The sequence below is a fragment of the Vicia villosa genome, linkage group LG7 (assembly GCF_029867415.1).
Source record: "Vicia villosa cultivar HV-30 ecotype Madison, WI linkage group LG7, Vvil1.0, whole genome shotgun sequence".
In the NCBI taxonomy this organism is placed as follows: domain Eukaryota; kingdom Viridiplantae; phylum Streptophyta; class Magnoliopsida; order Fabales; family Fabaceae; genus Vicia; species Vicia villosa.
Genome location: NC_081186.1, coordinates 1,050,391 through 1,069,392, shown reverse-complemented (window position 1 = coordinate 1,069,392; position 19,002 = coordinate 1,050,391). Strand labels below are relative to the sequence as shown.

Here is a 19,002-nt window from a genome sequence, read left to right as displayed (position 1 = left end):
TGACGTCGAAGGTTGCTCACATGCTGGTGTCGAAGTGTGCATGTTGTAGTCGAAGATGGGTCGAGCATGCAGGTGTCGAAGATGCTAGGGTTCTTAGCATGTTAAATTAGGTTTTAGTGTTTAAATCCTAATTTGTTAAGTTAGCTTGTGTATTAAGTTGGCTTGTGTAATGGGCCTTGCTGAAAAAGCCCATTAGTTAGTATGTTAGGTTTTATTATAAATAGCATACTAGTCTCTCATCATTGCTAAGCTGCAAATCCTAATTTTGGGTGAGAGAGGTTATTTGTTATTCTTGTAAACTTGTAATCTTGTTTTAAGAGAAAGTAAAAGAATAGCAGTTATAACCAATTCTTGTGTTCTTCTTATCTTTCCTAATTCCTATTATACTTTGTTCTTGACATCGTTTTTCACAACAAATTGGTGCGGTGAGCATGGAGAAGATGCCTTCAACAAAGTATGAGATTGAAAAATTCACCGGAGTGAATGATTTCGGTCTGTGGCGCTTGAAGATGAAAGCCCTACTGGTTCAGCAGGGTTGTTTGGAAGCGTTGAAGGGAGAGGCAGCCATGAATGCAGAATTGACGGCAGCGGAGAAGACGAATATGATCGAGAAAGCACACAGCGCAATTTTGTTGAGCCTTGGTGATAAGGTTCTCCGGCAGGTATCAAAGGAGACGACGGCATCAGGGTTATGGGTGAAACTTGAAAGTTTGTATATGACCAAATCGCTGGTAAATCGACTCTACCTGAAGCAAGCTTTGTATTCATTCAAGATGGTTGAAGATAAAGTGTTAGTTGAGCAGTTGGATATGTTCAACAAGCTGATTCATGATCTTGAAAATATTGATGTAAAGATCGATGATGAAGATCAAGCGTTGTTACTATTGTGCGCTTTGCCTCGATCACATGCTCACTTCAAAGAAACTCTCCTGTATGGAAGGGAGTCCCTGTCCTTTGAAGAAGTTCAATCAGCCCTGTATTCAAAGGACTTGAACGAACGAAAGGAGCATAAACCTTCGACTGTCGGTGAAGGTTTGGCCGTTAAAGGATAACTCTTACGAAAGGATGGTAAGTTCGACAAGAAGAAAGGCAAAAGTCAGTCGAAGTCTTACAGTGGCGAAGCATCTGGCATTCGATGCTATCACTGTAAGAGGGAGGGTCACACAAGAAAGGTGTGCCCTGAACGCCTAAAAGATCATGGAGGTAAGGATAATGGCAACGCTGCCATTGTTCAAGATGATTTCGAATCATCTGATGTTCTTGTGGTTTCAAGCAGTGACTCTAAGAAGGAGTGGATTATGGATTCAGGTTGCACTTGGCACATGACTCCAAACAAAGACTTGTTCGAGGAATTATGTGATCAAGATGGTGGATCAGTATTGCTGGGAAACAACAAGGCTTGCAAGATTGCAGGTGTTGGATCTGTGAGATTCAAGCTCCATGATGAGTCAATAAGGTTGTTGACTGAAGTCAGGTATGTTCCTGACTTGAAGAGAAATATGCTTTCTCTTGGTGAATTCGACAAGAAAGGATATGTTTTTCAAGGAGAGAAAAGTATCCTAAAAGTCATGAAGGGGTCGAAGGAAGTCTTGAGAGGCGTGAAGAAACAAGGCTTGTATACCCTTGAGGCTGAAGTTGTAAGTGGTTCGACAAATGTTGCATCCACGAAACCATTGTCGAAGACAGAAATCTGGCACATGAGATTGGGCCATGTCAGTGAAAGGGGTCTGGTCGAATTAGGGAAACAAAATTTGCTTGGTGGAGACAAAGTCGAAAAGATGAAGTTTTGTGAACCCTGTGTATTTGGAAAATCTTGCAGAGTGAAGTTCAACAAAGGCAAACAAAGAACACATGGATCCCTTGATTACATCCATGCTGATCTTTGGGGGCCTGCAAGGTGTCCATCACATTCAGGAGCAAGATATTTTCTATCCATAGTTGATGATTATTCCAGGAAGTTATGGGTATTCATCCAGAAGACTAAGGATGAAACTTTTGAGAATTTCAAAAGTTGGAAGACTCTGGTTGAAAATCAGACTGGCAGAAAGGTCAAGAGGTTAAGAACCGACAATGGCCTTGAATTTTGCAATGAGGCATTCGACATCTTTTGTGCTGCCTCTGGTATTGCAAGGCACAAAACTACTGCAGGTACTCCACAACAAAATGGTTTGGCTGAAAGGTTTAATCGAACTATTTTGGAGAGAGTCAGATGCATGTTGACTAGTGCTGGACTAAAGAAGGTGTTTTGGGCTGAGGCTGTTTCAACAGCAACATATCTGATAAACAGATGTCCTTCGACATCGTTAGATATGAAGACACCTAAAGAAATTTGGTCTGGACATCCACCAGATCTTGACAAACTGAGAGTATTTGGCTGCGTAGCCTATGCTCACATTAGGCAAGACAAGGTCGAACCTAGAGCTCTAAAATGCATGTTCATGGGATACCCTGAAGGAGTCAAAGCTTATAGGCTATGGTGCCTAGAGCCAGGTCACAGGAGGTGTATCACCAGTCGAGATGTAGTTTTCAATGAAGCTGAAATGGCTTTTAAGAAAATTGATGATGTTGGTCGAAGTACAGAAACATCTGACGAAGAGCTGGAACAGGTAGAGATTCCTGTTGAGGTGGAGCATGTTGATGCTAAATTGCATATCCCTGATGAAGTCGAAGAAGAAGCAGAAGATGCTGAGGAAGTTGAGGAAACTGACGATGACTACCTATTATCGAGAGATAGGTCGAGAAGAGTCATCAAGGAACCTTAGAGACTTGGGTATGCAGATCTTATAGCTTATGCCTTAATCTCTGCAGGTGAGGTTCTAGACGAAGAACCTAGAGACTACAAGGAAGTGATGAGGAGTCGAAATAAGACTGAATGGCTGAAGGCCATGGATGATGAGATGAAATCTCTTCATGATAATCATACTTGGGAACTGATCAAGAAACCTGCCGGGGAAAGGTTAGTCAGCTGTAAATGGATTTTCAAAGTTAAGGAAGGAATTGAAGGAGTGACGTTGAAAAGATACAAGGCAAGGTTAGTTGCAAGGGGTTTCACTCAGAAAGAAGGTGTCGACTTCAATGATGTGTTTTCTCCTGTAGTGAATCATAGGTCCATTCGAATGTTGCTTGCCATGGTGGCACATTTCGATCTTGAACTGGAACAGATGGATGTGAAGACTGCGTTCTTGTATGATGATCTAGATGAAACGATCCTAATGAGGCAATGTGAAGGGTATGCCGAAAAGGGGAAGGAAGATTATGTGTGCAAGTTAAAGAGATCTTTGTATGGGCTGAAACAATCTCCTCGACAGTGGAATAGGAGATTCGACAAGTTCATGGCACGCATAGGTTTCATTAGAAGTCAGTTCGACCACTGCGTTTACTTCAGATTTCGACCTGGTAATTCATTTGTTATTTTGTTGCTTTATGTGGATGATATTCTCATAGCAAGCAACAATGTTGAAGATGTGATGAGGGTGAAGGCTGAACTCAATAAGGAGTTCGATATGAAGGATCTGGGAGCTGCTTCCAGGATTCTTGGAATTGATATTCGAAGAGATAGAAAGAAGTCGAAGTGATGCTTATCTCAAGAGGCATATCTACGAAAGATTCTCGAAAAGTTTGGTATGTCGAATTCGAAGCCAGTTGTGACTCCAACAAACCCTCCATTCAAGTTGAGTATTGATCAATGTCCCAGTACTGATGTTGAAAGAGCCTATATGAATAGCATCCCATATGCTAATATAGTTGGTTCTTTGATGTATGCTATGGTCTGTACTAGACCCGATATAGCATATGCAATAAGTCTTGTAAGTAGGTACATGGCGAATCCTGGAAAGGCTCACTGGCAAGCATTGAAGTGGATTTTAAGGTACATAAATGGGTCTCTGAACAGGGTCCTAATTTATGGTGGAGCCTTGGGTAAAGATAGTAAAGCAGCAATCGAAGGATATGTCGACTCTGATTATGCAGGTTGTATGGATTCTAGAAAATCTATTTCTGGATATGTTTTCACTATGTTTGGCACAGCAATTAGTTGGAAAGCAACACTTCAGAAAGTTGTTGCTCTATCAACCACTGAAGCAGAATATATTGCTCTCACTGAAGCTGTGAAAGAAGCATTGTGGCTTGAAGGTTTTGTGAAGGAGCTGAAACTTCAAGGTCGAGGTATCACTGTTAAATGTGATAGTCAAAGTGCAATACACCTGTCGAAGAATTCAGCCTATCATGAGCGAACTAAGCACATTGATGTAAGGCTGCATTTTGTCAGAGGAGTAATCGAGCGTGGAGAAGTCCAAGTGCTGAAGGTTTCGACTGAGGATAATGCTGTTGATATGATCACCAAGACATTGCCGAGTTGCAAGTTTTTCCATTGTATGCAGTTGATAAAGCTGCATGAAGAAAGCTAGTTTGTTCCCTTGACGTTGTAGAGTTAGGTCCAAGGTGGAGATTTGTGAGATATTTGATCAAACTCTAGTATGGTCGAAGGGTAGCTTCTTGGTTCGACAGTTCGACAGGGTTAAGCATGACGTCGAAGGTTGCTCACATGCTGGTGTCGAAGTGTGCATGCTGTAGTCGAAGATGGGTCGAGCATGCAGGTGTCGAAGATGCTAGGGTTCTTAGCATGTTAAATTAGGTTTTAGTGTTTAAACCTAATTTGTTAAGTTAGCTTGTGTATTAAGTTGGCTTGTGTAATGGGCCTTGCTGAAAAAGCCCATTAGTTAGTATGTTAGGTTTTATTATAAATAGCATAGTAGTCTCTCATCATTGCTAAGCTGCAAATTCTAATTTGGGGTGAGAGAGGTTATTTGTTATTCTTGTAAACTTGTAATCTTGTTTTAAGAGAAAGTAAAAGAATAGCAGTTATAACCAATTCTTGTGTTCTTCTTATCTTCCCTAATTCCTATTATACTTTGTTCTTGACATCGTTTTTCACAACAATATATATATATATATATATATATATATATATATATATATATATATATATATATATATATATATATATATATATATATATATATAGCTCATAATGAATAACATTGAATTAAAACCCAAATACAAGAGCCCACTAACAATACTAATAACTAATATTATATATTCTATTGTTATACCCCTCTATCATATAAGTTCAAATCCTTTCTTATTTCATTACTGTATTCTCACAACTTGTTTAGGATCTTACTACATTCTTTTGTCAAATACCTTTGATCCATGATGAATGAAGCTTTGTGTCTTTGCTACTGACCTTTAAGGTCATTTTATCTTTAAGTTATAGCTCCCACGATTCCATGGCTTGCATTCAGTTACAAAATTTCTCTTTTATTTTTCTAAACTTTGTTTCATTCTTCTTTTATTGGTGAGCTTTTAAGGGAAAATGATCCACCTCTTTTCTTATTAATTTACTTCTGACTTCTAAACTCATAAGGCTTCTTGTGCCTTGTTTCTTTGATCCTTGATTGAATCTTAATTATCAATTTAACATGGTGACTATTTAGGAGCTATAGTTTATTTTCTCCCATCTTGTTTCATTCTTCTTTGATTGGGAGACCTATAAGGTTGAGAACTAATGGGCTTATTCATCATACCCCTACCTTTACTCTTCATATTCCCTCTATTAGGCCCAATTACCTTATTTCAATATAATTATCATTAATAAAATAATTATTTACTAACCGACACCAAATTATATATAATTTTACGGTTCACCAATTCAATTCGACTAACCCGTCATATACCACACATCAATTAATTTTAAAAAAAAAAACAATTATTCACAACATCAAATAGTTAATTAATTATATATATATATATATATATATATATATATATATATATATATATATATATATATATATATATATATATATATATATATATATATATAACTAATTACTAAAATTGGGGTGTTATAAACCGCTCCAAATTCCTTGTTTATAGAAAACGGACTAGCCGCTTCAATCCACTATTCGGAAGGAAGACTAGTCACTTCACTACTAACTTTACCTAGAAGAAAAAACAAAAGTGATCAAATCTATCGTCTGGTAGAATTTGGTTTGAGATCTACCATCATTTCCTTGTATAGGGGGTTCGTGAGTCTTTTCTACTAAAAGATCTTAATGTTTATTGAAAACTTTCAAGATCAATTCTTTGCAAAACGACTAGGTCCTTTTATTTTGACTGAACCTCTATAATTTTTGGTGTACCTCTTTTCCCTTAACCTTTTTAATTTCCGCAAATTATTATTTTTTTCTTTTTATTTTCTGTTGCTGAGTTTTTGAAAAATGTTTCTACACTCTAACTTTATTTCAAAAAGATTTTCAAAATCTTTTTTTAAAACCACACAATTCATCTTTGTCTTGTGTGTGAAGTCTCAAGTCCAACAGAATAAAAAATGTCAGAAAAATACTATTCAAAGTTAAACTTTTAACTTAGAGAATAGTTAGTTGGAAATTTCAAAGAATTTAAAAGTTGTACTTTAGATTCTTGAAATCTAAATATGATGCATGTATTTCTAAGGATGGTAATGGTAAGAAGGTTAGAATACCCTTTGTACTTTCTTAATATCATTTTACTTATAAAAACACAAAAAATATTATCGCTAGAATAAAAATCAATAAAAAGTATTGAAATATATATATATATATATATATATATATATATATATATATATATATATATATATATATATATATATATATATATGAATGAGATCTAAAATATTTGTGGTAATATTTCATATCAGAGAGAGAGTAACTTATAAAGGATTTCTAACAATAAAAATTGAAAATTCAAATTAATCTATGCATATTGTCAACATCATGGAGCTTACATTATTTTCAGGTGGTATTAAAAAATGATTTTTATCTATAACCCTGAAACTAGTCGATGAAATGAATAAAGTTAAGTCGAAAATCAAGTTGTCTCAATTGATAGATGATTACACAAAAGTTATTGTATTGAACTTTTTGGTGTGTATGAATTATTTGAAGATAACAAATGAAAAACTTGATATATTAATCTAATGATTAGGTCATGATTACCAGGAAAAATATTTATAATTATTTTCCAAGCCATTAGAAATCAATATAATAATAATGCATTTCATAAAGTACATCAGAAATTGGCCAATAAAATGACACATTGTACTATCACAAACCTATAGTTCTAACTAAATTAGAACTAGTTTTATTTAGTATATATGGATGAGCCTGTCTAGAGACAATATATGATGACAAAGGATCATATTTGTTTCCCATATATCACTTTTTAACAAGTCCAAACATTATATCATGATAAATGTATAAATTTGCTAGATGACACAAGGATGTTCATCAGACTCACTTACATCGGGTACCCAGGCAATAGCTTTGTTTCCGATAAAATGGCAAATAGGAACAGTTCCCGGTTTAACGTTAAGAACTTCATTCAACACAATAGGATTCATACCTCGAGTGTCATGGTGGCAAATAGTTAGTGCTTTTGATTTAGTTCCATCAAAGGCCACCAATGGGACCGTGTAAGTTGTTGTCGCGTTGACCACGTGACAATAAAATATAACTTTTTTAAAATTTAATTTATGGCACATTACTGCTTTGTCTCCAATTTTTTTTACTTCCTCCACTACATATTTGTCTTGATTTTGAGAAAAGGAACTTGACATCACTTTGATATTCTTTCCAAGCTTTGAAATAGAAAAATCAATCATTGATTCTAGTGATAGAGCACAATGTTTATCTTCCCCTATTGCTGATGGGGTTCCACAATAATTGTTAAGAATGCGAGCTTCTTTTTCATCTGATGTGTGTGCTACAAAATGTCTAGTTTCTCTTTTATCCCACACACTAAATTCAAAAGGTTGATTTGTTCTGTCGATTTCTTCTTTAAACCAAATCCATACTCCAAAAGGTAGACTTGTTCTATCAGTTACATGTGTTGTTGATTTTGACGAGTGGATATCTGAATGTTTATGGATACCTAAATTCATTATTTTCCCAGGAAATAGGTCATGTTCAAAAAATATAGTCCAATATTGTTTCTCTTCTTCACTTTTTATAAGCGTGTTGCTTCTTTTATCTGCAATATCAAATGTTAAACAAAATACATAACCATAAATAGTTGTAAAATTTATATATATACAAGTACATGTCGGTGTAAAATATATAATGAAAAAAACATTTAGATATACAAATGATACTTTTAAATCTTATAAAAATTATTATTTTATTGTTATTCATTACAAAAAGAGATCTTTTTATTTTTCTTCCTTGTAAAATTTATTTGTACTGAAATTAGTCTTTGAAATATGTAGAATATTTTATGTTAATCTTTTAAAATAAATACAAAAATCAATTTTAATACGGACAATTTTTTAGGACTAAAACAAAATATAAAAGACTAAGAACAAAAAAAACTATATATTTATAATGACTAAAAATATATCTTAAATGAACTAAAACTAAAATGTAATCAAACCTTTACCTCTGAGTCGGGGAGGTTCAAAATGAACAATAAAACCCTTTTCTAAAACTATCTCATAAAAATATATAAGAAAGTATACATGTGGAAAGAGTTACTATCAAACATTTATTTATATGACAAAGACTAATGCATGCCCTTAAAATAAATGTTAAATAACTCAATATAGAAAATATATTCTTAAAAAATTTTAAAATACTATTTCAATACAAAATTTAAACTTTGAATTCCTTAAGTTATGATAACAGGGAAGAAATTAGTAGTATATTTTACTAACCAGGCAAGAACAGATTTGAAAGTTCCGTAGGTATAGAAGTGTTTGGCCAAACACATTTCCAATAATCTTCTTCTAATTTAGATTCATTGATTCCCACAAGAGCACACTGCAAATATATTTCAATTAAAATGTCATTGTCATGGAATAATTGTAAAAATGGATTAAATAACGATATTTAAAAATACTTCAATCAACAACAATTATTTTAAAGTAGTACTAAAATAAGTGATACAAAACTATTAATTAGTTAATTAAAAGAGAAAATGGGTGATGCACTATAGTTTTACACTGTTAACCAATCACAACCATGTATCCAATTAAAGCCCTCTTTTATTTTAATTTTTTTTAATAATATGGCAGATTTGTGGTTTTCTATTGGATGACAGTGTAAAACTATTTTACACTGTCAGTGCATATCCATTAAACTCTAATTAAAATTAAAAAATAAGTAAGATATGTTTCTGAAAATTTAAATAAGGATAAAGTTAACCTATGTCCCAAAGGCACATCTTAAAAAACCTAAATATAAAAATTTGTATCGAAAAACATAATAAATATATTAATTATCAACTTTTAATGAAAATGATGTACGATTACTAAGAATTTTTTTTCACATTTACCTCTTAACATATGTCCTTAAAACACATTTTAACATTATTCTTTAAACAATTATTCCAAATATTGTTCATTGAAACAATAAAATCTTCAAAATCACATAAAATACCGATTGAAAGTTGAGACAACTAAATATAAATGATCTTACAAAAAGGAGAGCTAAAACTGATAGACTCTTAAACTCCATTAAGCTGTGTGTTGATAGAGCTTAGTCAGAATGTGAGTATGAACATACTGCTGCAATATATATATATATATATATATATATATATATATATATATATATATAGTGAATTCAATGTCTAATCCAGACAGCTGCTATCTGTTGTTTCTTTAATTCACGCTCAAATCTGTCTTGGAATGCGATTTTATCACTGCAAAAGCTAATCCAGACATACGAAATACACAATAAATATTGCTGAGCATTACGTTGTTTTTGAGAAACTAAATTCACAATAAATAATGCTGAACACGGGGGTATTTTTGAATAACTAAACTCACAATAAATATGGTCAACACTAAATTATCTTTAATGAATTGATTGATTAAAAACTTTTAATTTGTAGATAAGTTTCTCAGTTTTCTTTAAATATTAGGGATAAAATAGGACATTTACGCTCTAAGATCTATATAAGTTTGGACTAATGTGGATTGTTTAATAAAATTGTTAAGTTTAGATTATTTATAAAACTTATTTAATTAAGAAGAAATGTTAAAGAGTGTTTCAAGGACATTTTATAGAGCTTACAAAAAAGTAAGTTTTTTTTAAAAAACTAACGTGATACCCGTGCGTCCGTACGAGTATCCGTCGTGGCCGTGTTATTTTATTTAATATATATATTATTCTGGAGGTAAATGTTATAAAATCAGATGTGTAAAATATAATTTTTTTTAATAGGTTGGGCCAAAGTTTGGGATATTTTCATCAATAAAAATTATTTTTCCGTTAATATTCAATATTCCGATGAGTAACTTCATGTTCCCGTAAATATTTAATATGTTTATCAGTAATTCATGTTCTCGTTAAAATTGAATATTTTATTCAGTAACTAGGGATGGCAACGGGTGCCCGCGGGTGCGGGTTTTATACTACCCAAATCCGCACCCGAAATTACCACCCGAACCCGAACCCAAACCCAAAAGCTATTCGGGTGACAAAATAACACCGTTGGGTTCGGGTTTTTTCACCCAAACCCAAACCCACAACAAAATACATAAAATATATTTTTCCTACAATTTTCTTACAACTTTCCATAATATATATATATATATATATATATATATATATATATATATATATATATATATATATATATATATATATATATATATATATTATAATATATATATATATATATATAAATATTAAATATATATATATATATATATATATATATATATATATATATATATATATATATATATATTCGGGTGTGATTTCGGATTTTGCGCGCGGGTTTCACACTACCCAAACCCGCACCCGAAATATCGGGTGGCACCCGAACCCGAACCCAAACCCAATCAACTCGGGTTTTCACCCGTTGACTCGGGTTCGGGTGCGGGTGGACCCCGCGGGTTTGGGTCTGTTTGCCATCCCTATCAGTAACTTCATGTATATTTATTTAATATTTATATATATATATATATATTATAATATATATATATATATATATATATATATATATATATATATATATATATATATATATATATATATATATATATTCGGGTGTGATTTCGGATTTTGGGTGCGGGTTTCACACTACCCAAACCCGCACCCGAAATATCGGGTGGCACCCGAACCCGAACCCAAACCCAATCAACTCGGGTTTTCACCCGTTGACTCGGGTTCGGGTGCGGGTGGACCCCGCGGGTTTGGGTCTGTTTGCCATCCCTATCAGTAACTTCATGTTCCCGTTCATATTCAATATTTTGATTAGTATCTTCATGTTCCCGCTAATATTCATTATTTTGATCAGTAACTTCGTATTCCTGTTAATATTCCAAACTTGTTCCCGTTAATATTCAATATTTTTATCAGTAACTTCATGTTCCCGACTCCGTTTTTCCGTTAATATTCATTATTTTGATCAATAACTTTGTGTTCCCGTTAATATTCAAAAATTGGATCAGTAACTTAATGTTTCCGATTATATTAAAAATTTTGATAAGTAACTTTGTCTTTCGTTAATATTCAATATTTTAATCAATAACTTCGTGCTCCCGTTAATATTTAATATTTTAAATATTAATGGGATATCTGTGCATTCGCACAGGGACTAGTGTGGTACGCTCATTTGTTTTAATATTCAATATTTCGATCAGTAACTTCATGTTCACGTTAATGTTCAATATTTCGATCAGTAACTTCATGTTCCCGTTAATATACAATATTTTGATCAGTAATTCATGTTCTCGTTAATATTTAATATTTTAATTAGTAACTTCATGTTCTTGCTTATTTTGTTCAATATTATATTTTTTATAAAAAAAAAGAAATTGATGTAATTATTATTATGATACATTTCGTTCAACAAAGATAGATAATATAATAAACTTAAAAATGAAATTGATAAAGAATAGAATAATGAAGTGTTATTTTATTAATATACAATAAAAATTGGAAAGATCAATAAAGAATACACAATGTCGATTGTCCAATGCAATAAACTTAGTCACACTTACTTTCTACGTATTCCAAATTTGTTCCCGTTAATATTCAATATTTTTATCAGTAACGCATGTTCCCATTAATATTCATTATTTTGATCAGTAACTCCGTGTTCCCGTTAATATTGAAAAAATTTATCAAGAAGTTAATGTTTCTGTTGATATTCAAAAAAAAAATTCAGTAACTTCGTGCTCTCGTTAATATTCAATATTTTGTCAATAACCCCGTATTTCCGTTAATATTTATTATTTTGATTAGTAACTTCGTGTTTCCGTTAATGTTCAAAATTTGTTCCCGTTAATATTCAAAATTTTGATCAGTAACTTAATGTTTCCGATAATATTCAAAATTTTGATTACTAACTTCGTGCTCCCGTTAATATTCAATATTTTAATTAATAACTCCGTGCTCCAGATAATATTCAATATTTTGAATATTAACGGGATACATGTTCATTCGCACTGGGACCAGTGTGGTATGCTCATTTGTTTTAATATAAAGTATTTTGATCAATAAATATTATTTTTCCATTAATATTTAATATTTCGATCAGTAACTTCATGTTTTCATCAATATTTTTGTTTTGGAATTATTTATAAAACTATTTAAATCAATTGTAAACTTATTATCGTTATTATTCAACATTTAATTAAATGTGTTAATATCAATACCATATGCGCGTACCATATAATTATCCGTGTGTATCCGTAACATATTATTTTGTATTTGGATAGAATTGACCCATTAAAATTTTAATGGTAATATTTCAATTATATTATATTATATATAGATAAATATATATTGATTATTGATAAACTTGTCGAGTGAAAATTTTAAATTTTATAAATGACAAACAAATTGTATGATTAATAAAAAAATATCATACAATTTTAATATTATTTATTCATATATTATTTATGTTTCATTCTATTACTATTTATTCATACATTATTTATGTTTCATTCTATTACAATTTATTTATTCAGTACTTATGTTTCATTCAATTACTTATCCTTATTAACACTCATAGTTATTTTTAAATATGTTTTTAAAAAAATAGTCAATAGATCTAATATATTTATTTTATTTGATTATCTCTAAAAAATTTCATTAATATATATATATATATATATATATATATATATATATAATTTTCAGATTTTATATTTTAAATAATTTAGTAGTATTAGTAAGAAATCTTATTAAAGTGAAAATAGAAAATAGTAGTTAGTTTAATTATGCATTTTTTATCAAAAAAAATCCATACAATATATAAAAGCAATGATATGCCTAAAACACTTTATTAAAATATGTATCTAATAATATTAATCCTTTTGTTAAATGAGAGGTTAGACATCTTCTAACCATATGAAATTTGGTTTCAAAATTAGGTTGATAAATTCATTATTTTGGAAAGTTTCTATTAAATAATTTTGAAGGAAATCAAGTGAGATAAATTATTTTTATTAATTTTTAATGATAATTTGATTCACTCAATTTTTGGTGATACAACATCAATATAAATGGAGTACTAAATATATTTGTAAAGTATTTATTTTATACCAATTAAGATATTGGTAAGTAATTGATATGATTTTAATGTATTGATTCTATATCAATTAAATTACCCTAACATAATGATTTTAACGTATGGGTCGTTAAAAAGTCTTTTATATCATACAAAATTAGATAATTTTAGGTAAATCATACAAAAGTACAATATTTTCTAAAAATTATATTTTTTTTAGGTAAATCATACAATATTGTAAAAAAAATTGTAAGATATAAAAGTACAATATTTTATCAAATCTAATAATTTAAAAATACATGTGGTAAGTACTAAAAGAATAAGAAATCAAAAGTTGCAATCACATGCATTAAATCATAAATTAAAAGTTGCAACCAATCATTCAATGATTACTAAAGGTAATTATGATATTTAACTTTTTTTATAGGTAAAATGATTTATGTCTTTTCATTCTAAACTCTTTATTTACATAAAAAAAATGTACTGTTTTTTTCTTTATTCATTGATTCTATTTTCTTATACATTTCAAAATTATGTATATATTTTTAATTTGTAATATTTTATTATATTTTATCTTTATTTTTGTTTTGTTTTGTTCGACCTTACAATAAATAAATATCAATAATATTTTATAAATCATTCTTGGTTTTTCTAAGTATGTGGTTTTTTGGTAGGAATCTACGATGACAGTCAAACCACGAACTTTTTCCTCCTTCATCCAATGTAAACGACTTCGACTCATCCATGCAGTGAGGACATCCCATTTTACCATGTGTACCCCAACCAGACAACATGGCATATGCGGGAAAATCGTTAATAGTCCACATCAAAGAAGCTCTCATGTTGAAGTTTTGTTTACGAGATATGTCATAAGTACATTCTCCAATCCACAACCTCTTTAAATCATCAATTAAAGGTTGTAAATACACATCAATTCCCGCTCTTGGACTCGACGGCCCTGGAATGAGGCAAGTCAAAAACATGTAAGGCTTTGTCATGCACATCTCAGGGGGGAGGTTGTAATGGGTAACAATAACCGGCCAACAAGAATATGCAGCTCCCGACTGTTGGACATATGGAGTAAAACCATCTGAGCACAATCCAAGTCTGACATTTCTAGGTTCTGCAGCAAAATCAGGATGTATTCGATCAAAGTGCTTCCATGCCTCACCATCAGATGGATGTCGCATAGTGTCTGTACTTGTTTTGTTTGTATGATGCCATGTCATTTGACTTGCACTGTGCATTGAAGCAAACAATCTCTGCAACCTTGGTATTATCGGCAAATAAAACATTGATTTCACTGCTATGCGTTTTTTATTACGATCAATGGCTTTAGTGTGAACTACATACCTTGGGCTGTTACAAAACTTGCATTCTAGGCAAATTGTCTTTCGTAGGAGTCGCATCCAACATCATTTGACAAAAGAATTCCAGACACTGATTAGGAACATTCTAGTGTGACTTCGCAGCCAGCAATCTCATACACATAGATAATTTAGAGTCTGACGAACCCTCAAACAATGGTGTGTTTATTTCCTTCAACAAATCGTAAAAATTTTGAGCTTTCTCATTCGGCAACTCTTCCTCATCACTATCTTGTTGTTCATCGTAGGCCATATTCACCCCTAAAGCATCGCCGATCATGTCATCGTGTAGATTAAATTGTTCTTGATATTCCATTTGTGATCGACTACTGGAGCCATGTTGGAAATTACTAGTCTCTGGCATATTCATCGGCATTTCTTCCCCATTTGATGTCCAAACCCAATAATTTTCCTTAAATCCCTTTCTCTTCAAATGAGTTTCTACTTCTTTCGGATCACTTATTATACGTCTACATCCACATTTAAGACACGGACATCTCACCCCTCTCTCCGTCCGACAACATTCTTGATCAAATGCCCATGTTATAAACAATTTAACTCCTTCCTCAAAAAGTGGTTTAAGTCCACGTCTCCCAGCATACATACGATCGTACATCCAACTACGATAGAACTTGTAATTTTCCATACTGCACGTTTACAATATTGTATCCATTATAATAAAAGAAATGAATTTAATAACACACGACATAATCATCATGCAGTAACTCTTCAAGCAAACTCTTCAGTTCATTTACCCGATCGGAGAGAAAGACGTTCATCTAAAACGTACCATATTAATAATATAAAAAATAATCTCATTTTGACTTTAAATCATAATAGATTAAGCAGAGTAACTTCTGTAAATGGATCAGGTTTTTTAAATAAAAGATGTGCTTTTTCAGTAACCTTTCTCACTAGTCAAGGGTCACAACTACATGTAAAAGAGGAACTTTAAGAGTTTTTATCCCAAACTCATATTTGCTTTAGCATTTAAGTTCTAGTATTTACAGATTGGTGTTTAAGTTAAAATCCTATTAGCAAATATTTTATATAAGGATTTGTGATCATAATATACAAAATTGCTAAATAATAGGGCGATAATATATTTTCTATGGCGTAAAAGGAGAGTTTTTACTATTCATTTTAACCAGCATCAACTAATTGGCTATCCTCTGATGAAATACAAATTAAATGTACTCCTGCTTCTATCCTCTTCTTTTTACTAGTGTTACATATAAAGCTCTTAATCTTACTCCTGCTTCTATCCTCTTATTTTTACTAGTGTTACATATATAGCTCTCAATCTTATTTTACACAATTGTTCTTGATGATAACTACCTTAATACATGAATTTTATTCAAGCAAACAATTCCGTTTAATGAAGGATTTTATTCAAGCAGACAAGTATTTGAATTTGTAAATAATAGGATGAAACAGAATGAAATAAAATGTGTCAACAAAAGTTTAAAGTATACATAGAGTAGATATAATTTTAAAAGAAATGTCACCTGTGCTATATATTCGGAAAGTCCGTGAATCTGCAACAAAGTAGAGAGCTGCAAGAATAATCAAACATTGAATATTAAAAGCTAACATTTTCACAGATGCTATGTAGTTGCAGTACCCTAACAACTAACATTGAATATTTAAATAACTAACAATTTTAACTATTACCACTATCAATTTAAACTAACTATTTATGAACATCATAGTTTACACTTATTTAACAATATGAACACATATTAATTAAACTATCTAATTGAACAACATATTTTCAATTCAAGTTCTACAGATTCATACCAAGCCAAAAGACTTCAAGGCCAATGTCAATTCATTGTATCAGTTCAACTCGAGCCATCTTATTTCGCATCCATCAAAGAGAAAAGACCTGCATTCACACATCAAAACCAAACCTCATATCAGCCCCAAACTCACACATTCAAATTGCACAAACTAATACATACACATTCATATCTAAAAATTCAAAACATTCAAGAGCAAAAAATGATCATTGCAGGTAATCTCAGTAAATGGAATCATCTAACGTTACAGCTGCAGCAACTAACCATAATGCATTCAAAATCTAACTCTCTTAAGCCTATTTTTCATTGGAAAGATTGGACCAGCCTTTTAATTTACAAATGACAGGAACCATTTCCTTGTGTTGTTCTTTAGCTTATACTCGTAGAGTAGATATCTACACTTGATTGAGTTCTAAGAATACAATTTTGTAACAAAAGCATACACATTAATGTGTGCATACATCAGCATAAATCTACTAAATAAACATCTAATAGAAACTGATTGTTTTTTATGAAATATTTCTTATAATAGCCTTAACTATTTATCATCTCATTTTACTTATTTCTCTCTCTGTGTAATGAATACTTAAGGGTATTACTTTTTTTTTTATAAGCAAGGAATTCACTAAAAGAGAGTACTAGGGGTACTCAAAACCCGCTTACAAAAAGATGGATCCGCTCCAGCCAACAAACATAAAATTACATCCCAAGTGAAATCTACTTAAAATATAAAAGAGGATTTCTACTGAAATCGTAGAAGTTACACTTGGTGTTTGCAATTTTACCAATTGACAACCACTTCCAAGCCGACAACTTAATGTTCCACATGAGATTGTTAATATTGCAGGTGCCACCCTTAAAAATAACATCGTTTCTCAACTTCCAAATACCCCAAACAGTCGCCGCCCAAACAACCCCCGCCTTTCGCCTACTAATGCCGGCTCTCCTAACACCGCTACACCAAGACAAAAAGTTCCTCCAAATGTAGGAATCAAAAACAAACTCCAATCTAAGCCAATTAAACAAATTTTTCCAGACCAAACTTGACACAGAACAGAAAAACAATAGATGAGTTAGAGTTTCATGGTTCTCCGAACAAAAAACACAATCATAATTAGCATTATGGAGCGAGATACTGCGAGATATAAGAAGCTCTTTAGTAGGGGCTCTGTTGAGAAAACACTTCCAAATAAACGCTCTAACGGTAAAAGGGATATCCATGGACCACAAAGATGAGAAAGAACTAGCTTTACCTTCATCCTCCCACTCTGTGATCTCACTGCCAGCCAAATAATCGTAGCATGATTTGGTGGTGAACCCCTTATCCTCATCCAAAGTCCAAATTAATCTATCTGGTAAATCCATAATAGGCGAAACAGAACCGATAAGAAGAAGAAGTTGATGCTGCAGCGCTCCAGCCACACCGTCCAGCTGTTGGTCCTTGATGCCCAAGTCTCCCCACACCCACAAGTTACCGACCCACTCTCCCATATCTCCCACCGTCACCTTTTGCTTATGGCTGATTGCGTAAAGATCGTAAAAAGCTGCCTTGAAACTAGAATCTCCTAGCCATAAACTCCCAAAACAGAATTGAGTTACCGTCCCCAAGAACATACCTCACCTTTTCAGCCAAGACCGGCACCGGAAGCGAGGATTCTAGCTTAAGAATGTTGTTCCACCAAACCGAATTTAACCTCGAGGCTCTAGCTGAATAACCTTCGCTGACAGCCAACCGAGTATTACTGTACTTCGCTTCTAACAACTTTTGCCACAAGGATTTTTCTCCCTTCAAAATTCTCCACACCCATTTTAACAAAAGAGAAGTGTTGAACATGTCCACTTTCTTCACCCCCAATCCTCCATTCCCCAAAGGTTTGCAAATCCTCTCCCACCCCGCCCAATGTACTTTTCTTTTTTCCTTCCTTTTCTCCCCATAAAAAGCTAGATTGAATTCTCTGGATGTCACCATAAACCTTCTTGGGGGCCCTGTAGAAGGACAGCTGGAATTTAGATAAACTAGAAAGAACAGACTTAAGCAAAGTAATTCTACCTCCAAAGGATAAGAATCTGTTTTTCCAGTTACCCAGCTTGGATTTCAATTTCTGCAACAGAGGTGACCACGAAGCGCAAAGCCCTGGGTTGCAACCAATCGGGATTCCGAGGAAAGTGAAGGGGCTGCTATCGGTCCTATAGGAAAGAAAGCATGCCGCTGCATCCAAAAAACAATCGAAGAGGTTCACACCGATCAAACGACACTTGTTATAATT

General features: G+C 32.5%; 1 protein-coding gene across 1 annotated transcript; it reads right to left on the bottom strand.

The window, feature by feature from the left end:
- Nucleotides 1–7,071: 7,071 nt before the first annotated feature.
- LOC131616876 (unknown seed protein USP-like) lies at nucleotides 7,072–9,598 on the bottom strand. Its single transcript, XM_058888332.1, has 3 exons — nucleotides 9,516–9,598; nucleotides 8,753–8,858; nucleotides 7,072–8,073 (listed from the first exon to the last, which is right to left on the bottom strand). The coding sequence occupies exons 1-3, from the start codon at nucleotides 9,552–9,554 to the stop codon at nucleotides 7,310–7,312; spliced, it is 909 nt and encodes a 302-aa protein (XP_058744315.1). The 5' UTR covers nucleotides 9,555–9,598; the 3' UTR covers nucleotides 7,072–7,309.
- Nucleotides 9,599–19,002: the final 9,404 nt, after the last annotated feature.

Excerpts from the sequence above, each read along its gene's own strand:
- LOC131616876 (XM_058888332.1), bottom strand. The coding sequence starts at position 9,554 with ATGGAGTTTAAGAGTCTATCAGTTTTAGCTCTCCTTTTT. Across the intron at positions 8,859-9,515 it reads CAGTTTTAGCTCTCCTTTTT|TGTGCTCTTGTGGGAATCAA; the intron begins GTAAGATCATTT and ends ATATATTTGCAG. Across the intron at positions 8,074-8,752 it reads TTCAAATCTGTTCTTGCCTG|ATAAAAGAAGCAACACGCTT; the intron begins GTTAGTAAAATA and ends TTGATATTGCAG.